This window comes from Vigna unguiculata, chromosome 8, assembly GCF_037176805.1.
Source record: "Vigna unguiculata cultivar grain cowpea cultivar isolate G323 ecotype 2 chromosome 8, ASM3717680v1, whole genome shotgun sequence".
Lineage (NCBI taxonomy): Eukaryota > Viridiplantae > Streptophyta > Magnoliopsida > Fabales > Fabaceae > Vigna > Vigna unguiculata.
In genome coordinates, this window is record NC_140799.1 from 35,908,071 (window position 1) to 35,915,564 (window position 7,494).

General features: G+C 36.1%; 2 protein-coding genes across 2 annotated transcripts; both read left to right on the forward strand.

Annotated features, from left to right (window-relative positions):
- Positions 1-2,117, forward strand: LOC114195115 (protein neprosin-like). The gene is made up of 7 exons (XM_085665317.1): positions 1-138; positions 222-308; positions 391-585; positions 686-850; positions 1,270-1,326; positions 1,468-1,614; positions 1,693-2,117. Exons 1-7 carry the CDS (start codon positions 1-3, stop codon positions 2,062-2,064), a joined length of 1,161 nt encoding a protein of 386 aa, XP_085521443.1. The 3' UTR covers positions 2,065-2,117.
- A 2,484-nt stretch (positions 2,118-4,601) lies between these two features.
- On the forward strand, positions 4,602-7,280 carry LOC146884447 (uncharacterized). Its single transcript, XM_085665988.1, has one exon. The coding sequence runs from the start codon at positions 4,602-4,604 to the stop codon at positions 7,278-7,280; it is 2,679 nt and encodes an 892-aa protein (XP_085522114.1).
- The last annotated feature ends 214 nt before the right edge of the window (positions 7,281-7,494 follow it).

The window sequence follows — 7,494 nt, forward strand, 5'->3', positions numbered from 1 at the left end:
ATGATCAAAATATTGTTCTTTGTGTTGTGGTTGGTAAATAGCCATAATAGTCATAGAGTTCATGCTATTCACATAGATAATTTGGAGATAGAAAGACAATTACAAGTCATTAACAAACCCTCACTCAAGAGTATTCAAGTATATATTCTTCTTCTATTTTATTCTATTGTACTTTAGTTTTGATTATTCTTTTTATATATTCTATATTTTGAATTTTATAGACAGAGTTTGGATATATTGTTGATTGCATTGATATTTATAAACAATCAGCGTTTGATCATCATTTATTGAAAGACCATAAATTACAGGTACACTTTCTTTGCTTATTATTGTTAAATGGATTAACTTGTAGTCAATTTCTTTTATAATACTTGTTTTATTTATTTACAGAAAAAACCTAGTTTTCAAAACTCGTATGAAAAGACAAGTACGAAGAATTCATCGAACGAACTCATATTTGGACTTCAGAAAGAAAAATGTCCAAAGGGAACTGTTCCCATTCGGAGAACAACAAAAGATGATCTAATTCAAGAAAAATCGTCATTTTATAATCAAAGCATGATTCAGGAAGCTTCTGGTGTCCATGTATGTTTTTTCTTATATTTTAAATTTGTAATTTTATTTGTACACAATGTATGTCTCATTCTTTTTTTTATTTGAATCATTATTTAATTCAATTTTGCAGATGGCAGAAATATATGTTACAGAAATTTTTGGTCCTTTTTATCAAGTTAAGGGAACAAATAGTATCTATAATCCAAGAGTCCTTAAGAAGAATGTAAATCAAGAAAGCATTACTCATATATGGGTTCAAAACGGAGGCACTAACAAAGTCGCATTTGGATGGCATGTGAGTTTCAATTGATATAATTATTTTTATGATAAATATTTTTTTCCAAACTTTTATAAAAAATTGTCTTTTCACCCTTAAGACCAAATTATAAAATATTTCGTTCTTACATTTTATGAAAGTCATATAAAATATTTCTCTAATAGACGACATGTGGAGGTTTTAATATAGTTGACACTAGAAGTATGTTTCTCACATGGAAAAGAGTCCACATGTCGTTTGCGAAGATAATATTTTACATGATTTTTATAAAATGCAAAAACTAAATATTTCATTATTTAATTTAGGAACAAAATACAGTTATTAATAATAGTTTAGAAAGTAAAAATATATTTAATCCATATTTCTTTTATTAAAAAATATACCCTTTTACATCTATTATGTTTTAATTTACATTTTTCATTTAATTTGTGTAAAAGGTGGCTCCACAATTTCATGGTCGTGATACCGGAACTTATGTCTTCTCAGCATGGACAGTAAGAAGAGACTTGTTTACTTGTTTTTAATCTACTTTTTTTATAGTAAAGATCCTTACTAAACTTAAACTTGCAAAATGATATATTATGCTATATGTTACTTTTATTTACTTAATTATTTAATATTCATAAATGTTGCAGTCGGATAATTTCAAGCAGACAGGATGCTACAATCTTCAATGTTCAGGTTTTGTCCAAATTAATCAAGATAATTTCATTGGTTCACGCTTGTCCAACACATCTGTCTACGGAGGGAGACTGATAGAGATTGCAATTTCTATTACTATGGTTTGATGCCTATACAACTTTCAATGTGAATATTAAGGATAATGTTATGTAGTTGACAAAATCTATATACATTTTCAGGATCGAATAAATAAAAATTGGTGGTTGAAAGTTGGTGAGGAATATATTGGATATTATCCAGCAGAATTATTCTCGAACATGGCCTCAGCCGATCGAGTGGGGTGGGGCGGGAGAACAGTTACTCCTCCTGGCCTTCCCAGTCCTCAAATGGGATCTGGAATTTTTCCAGATAAGAACTTTTATCATGCCGCTTACTTTAGGTTTATCTCCTTTCAAAATGAAGAAAGAAAAGATTTTGAACCTAACAAACACATGACAAAGGCATTCATCGACAAATCTGATTGTTTTAATGTCGAACACTACGGAGATGGAGGAGAAGGACTCGGAAGTTGTCTCCAATATGGGGGACCCGGTGGCGTGTGTGGCGATTGATGATAGGAAGATACAACTCTCTAAGGAGGTGAAAATGAATCAATAGACCATTTCTAGCCATCCATGAATAAACATTATGCAATCTTAAACATTGGATTTTGCTTCTAAAACTTTAATTATTCATATTCTCTTTAGCTCCCAATCCTCCCAAATTTCGTCCAAGTCTTATATGTTTCAAAAAAATATAAAGTTAAAACGTAATGAATTTTTTTTTCTAGTTTTGAAACTCTTACTCATGATGATGTATGCAAAGAAGGCAAAAAAAAAATGAAACATGGAAGTATAGCTAACAACATGGTGAAATTTTACGAATAAATAATTCATTTTATCTTAAATTAATTTTATCAATAATGAACCAATAATAATTTTATATAGTTGGTAATTATATAGTACTACAAACATAAAAAATGAAAGTAATATAGAAAATTTATACTTTCTATGTTAATAGAAAGACTGTCATAGTAAATCCACCTAAACCAGCATAAAATGTGTAAAACTATGATAAAATTCAGATTTTATAAATAATGATAGTTTTGATGAGAACCATCACAGGATATCTGATTTTTTATGAAAATTCTAATAGTAAGTGTCATTGTATCTTCAACACATGTAGATCATATATCACTTTCCAGGACAAATACTCAGATATCTAATAGTGTAACTTATTATGCTAGATATTCATAGACATGATATAGAAAATATGACTTCCTATAACAAGTATTACTAGATTTGACATAAAAAAATATATATATAACTTACTCTGAGAGTTAGAGGCACACAAGGTATAGTAAATCAATTTTTTTTTTATGATAATTACTGTAATAATGGTTAGAGAAAGTAAGTGTGTTTTTTTTTATTATTATTTTTGCCAATTTTCATGCATTCACAATAATATTATTCACCTACATGCAATAATGTATAATTTACCATTTCATTGATAATTAAACTTTATTATCTAACATATTGTACAAAAAAAGACTACACAAAAAAAAAATCTACAACTTAAGAATTTTACATAAACTTGATAATGTTAATTTTTACCATTATCCAAGCTATATTTCATTAGCAAAATCATCTCTTCCAAAGCTTTTAACCTACTTAATCCTCAATTTTACCTTACTTTTGTAAATAAATACATTTTGGGTTACATTTATCTACATATACCACTAATCCCCATTTTTTGTGTCCTTTTTGTAGATGGGAAGCTTTGTCCAAAAATCCAGATTAATGAGTGACCCGAAATAGCAAGGAGAAGAAGAAAAATGTCAACAGGAAGCGCCTGGCGACACGAAGCAAGCGCCAGGCGGAACAAACCGCCAGTCAAGCGCCAGCCAAGCGCCAACCAGGCGCCCCTGTTACGAACCGCCTGGCGGTAACTGGACACCGCCGGGCGGTAGCTGCCAGTTTTGCCCCCTGTTTGCCCGATACCGCCTGGCGGTGAGACCTTGCCGCCAGGCGCCATTGTTCGCTGATGTGGCAAGTTGGCTCCTTTTCTTCTGTTTTCGCGAGGGGAAAAGTATCTTTGGCATTTTGGAGGCACGAAGAACACATTTGGAGAGCTTGGAGGAGTGCTAGGGCTTGTGGGAACAGCTCCATCTTCCTCTTTGTATCTCTTTCTCTTCCATCTCTTCCATTTTTAAGCTTGAGCTCTCCATGGCAATGGAGAGCTAAACCCATTTTTGTTGGGGTTAGATGTAGCCACGAAACTCTTGTGTAAATGCAAATGTTTTGATTATATATATGACTCTTTCATTAATTGCTAGTCTTCTTATTTCTTCACTTAAAGCTTGCATTGATTTAGCCATCTCTTGCATGATTTTTGGTTCATGGGGTGTGAAAATATCTTTTGAAACCTAGATTTGGAATAAGAGAACTCAATGGAGCTTGTATCTAGGAATGGGGCTTGACCCATTGGTTGTCTTAAGCCTTTGTGCATAAAGCAAATTTGCTTATTAAGAGTTCAAGGAATTGATTTTTTTTAATAAGGAAATTTAGGCTCAATCTTTTAAGGAATTAGGGTTTGAGTAATTTTGTGGGTTGGCATTAGCATATTAATGAAGAGGATGTTAAATTGTAGTTGCATGAGAGCATAGTTGGTGAATTCTAACCCCGGCAATATCAAGTCATATCATTTCTAATCTTTTCCACTCACTAAGTGCCTTTAACTTTCAAAGTTCAATTTTAATTATTTATGCAAAGTTTAATTTCATACATTAAAACTCAAAATATGGATTTATTCATTAGTTTAAATTAGTCACTAATTACGCAATTAATTAGTATACACGAGTCTCTTGGGAAACGATATCCCGGTCTTACCGGTTACTACTTGCGCGACTTGGTACACTTGCCAAAGTCTTAACAAGTTTTTGGCGCCGTTGCCGGGGACCCGTGTCTAATACTAGACTTTTGTGTGATTTTTGACCTATTTAGACTAAATTCTTTTGTGCATATTTACTATTTTTGTTTACTTATATACACACATTATTTTTGGGCTAACTTGTAGTTCGAGCTTGTCTTTTGTTGTTGCTCTATAGTTTATGCAGGGTAGGATCCGTACAAGGAGGACTGCATCTTCAGAACCACTCCTTGTTGATCCCGAGATAGAGAAAACTGCCCGTAGAAACAATAGTGCCACAAGGAGAAGACGAGCTCAAGCACAACAAGTTGTCCATCACTCTTCTGCTTCAGACACTCTTTCATCTACTTCTCAGAATCCTGATCCTTTGCCAGAAGAAGAAATGGCAGACAATCCTCATGGTGATGGTAGAGGTCGTGAAAGACGCACTTTGGAAGATTATGCAGCGTTCACAGGCCATGTTAACTTCAACAGTATTGCTAGGCCAACTGTCAATGCCACCAACATGGAGATGAAGCCAGCTCTTATTCATCTGGTGCAGAGTAATCAGTTCAATGGCCTGTCTCATGAGAATCCCTACACTCATCTGGCCACATTCTTGGAGATATGCAATACTGTGAAGATCCATCAAGTTCCTGATGAAGCCATACGCCTGAGTCTCTTCCCGTTCTCACTAGTAGGACCTGCAAAAGCCTGGTTGAATTCCTTTCCTGAAAATAGCCTCACTAACTGGGATGACGTGGTTGCAAAGTTCTTGAGCAAATATTTTCCCCAGTCCAAGGTTAATAAGGGAAAACAGGAAATCTCGGCATTTCAACAAGATATGGATGAGTCCTTGGGCCAAGCATGGGATAGATTCAAGGGACTGCTGAGGAAGACTCCCATTCATAGGTTTGATCAACCTACACAGCTTACTCTTTTCTTGGCAGGTCTTAAATCCCAATCAAAGTTGATGTTAGATGCCTCTGCCGGTGGGAGTATCAAGTGGAAGACGCCAGAGGAAGCTTATGAGTTAATAGAGAATATGGCCGCCAATGATAATGAAGCTTACACTGAGAGAGCCCATTCTCAAAAGAAGGGTATTCTAGAGCTTCAATCTCAAGATGCTCTATTGGCTCAAAACAAGATTATGACTCAGCAGCTGGAGACCCTCATGAAGAAACTGTCACAACTTCCTCAAGAGATTCAAAATGCCTCTATAGCTCAACTCCAACAAGTGCAAAGTTGTGAGTTATGTGGAGGAAACCATACTAATGGGCAATGTGCTATGCCAAGCACATCTCAAGAGGAAGTTAGTTATATGGGCAATCAAGGCCGATCAGGGAACTATAATCAAGGATGGAAACCTCACCAAAACATGGGCCAAGCAGGACCTTCCAATAGGCCCCCACATCAACAAACTTACCAACATCCCTCTTTAACTGACAGAACCTCAAAGCTTGAGGACATGATGCAACAGTTCTTGCAAATGTCAATTCAAAATCAAAAGCACACTGATGCATCAATAAAAAACTTGGAGGTGCAAGTGGGGCAATTAGCCAAGCAATTGGCTGATCAACGAGGAAGTTCTTTTTCCGCCAACACCGAAGCCAACCCCAAAGAGCAATGTAAGGCCATCTTCACTCGAAGTGGAAAGGAGGTTGGGTTAGGTTCTAAAGAAAAGGTGGAGGCTAGAGAAAAGAAAAAGAATGAAGAAGCGATTCAAGAGGAAGAAGTTGATGAAGAAATTGTAGCAGAGGAGGAAGTTAATAAAAGAGAGGAAAATGAAAAAGAGAAAAAGAAAAAAGAGAAAGTTGTTGTGAAACCCCTTCCCTATCCTCAAAATCCCTCAAGAAAAGAGAAAGAGAGACAGTTAGCTCGGTTCAAAGACATATTCAAGCAGCTTGAGATCAAGATTCCCTTTTCTGAAGCACTGCAACAAATACCCTCTTATGCAAAGTTCATGAAGGAATTCCTTGGAAAAAAGAAGAAATACATAGAAGAGGAAACCATTGAAGTGCAAGGGAATTGTAGTGCCATTATTCAGAAAAATCTTCCTCCAAAATTCAAGGATCCGGGTAGCTTCACCATCCCCTGCACCATTGGAAATCAAGATATGGGGAAAGCTCTTGTTGACTTAGGGGCTAGCATTAATCTGATGCCCCTATCTATGCTTAAAAAGATTGGTGGTCTCGAAGCCAAGCCAACAAGGATGACCTTGCAGCTAGCAGACAGCTCCGTCAAATACCCCTATGGTGTGGTGGAAGATGTGGTGGTGCAAATTGATAATCTTAAATTCCCAGTTGATTTTGTGGTGATGGAGATGGAGAAAGATGAAGGGGTACCACTCATTCTTGGGAGGCCATTCATGAAGACAGCCAAGGTTGTTATCAATGTGGATGATGGAACGCTAAAATTGAAAGACCAAGATGAGGAGGTGACGTTCAATGTTCTTGAAGCTGTGCAAGAACCGACTGATGAACAAACTAGTCTTAAGGGTGTCAATGAGGTCTTATCTGTGACTAGTAGACCTTGGCAAGCTTCAAAGTTGCTTGAAAACTGCTCCAATTGCTTCTCTACGAAGGTGAATGAAGAGAGGGAAGAGAAAGATGCTCTAGTTCACCACCACTCTTTGATGGGGACTAATGCGCTTAGACCCGGCCAACCAACTGTGATGAGAAAGGAAAGTTTGAAGATTTCTCCTGGAAGATTCAAGTCAAATTGGGCAAGGCTATGGGTTATTAGAGACATCAAAGTTGATGGAAGAATTGAAATTGAAGCTCCTTATTCTAGAAGGACTAAATTGGTGACTAGTGCTCAATTGAAGTTGTATAGGTGTGAGGTTGGGAAGGAGCACACCAAAAGCACCAACCAAGCTTAAGCGTCTTACCCGTCAGGCTCATGACGTTAAACAAGCGCTTCCTGGGAGGCAACCCAGCGCTCTAAACTCATTCTAGCTTTTAATTTTCGTTTTTTAAGATAGCTTTGTGTTTTTATGCATGTGTGAAGTGTGTTAGCATAGATTGTTGTGTTTGAATTGATGTTTGAACTTTGTGCTAATTTTGTTGCATGCATTTGTGAATTTGTGGAAGTAT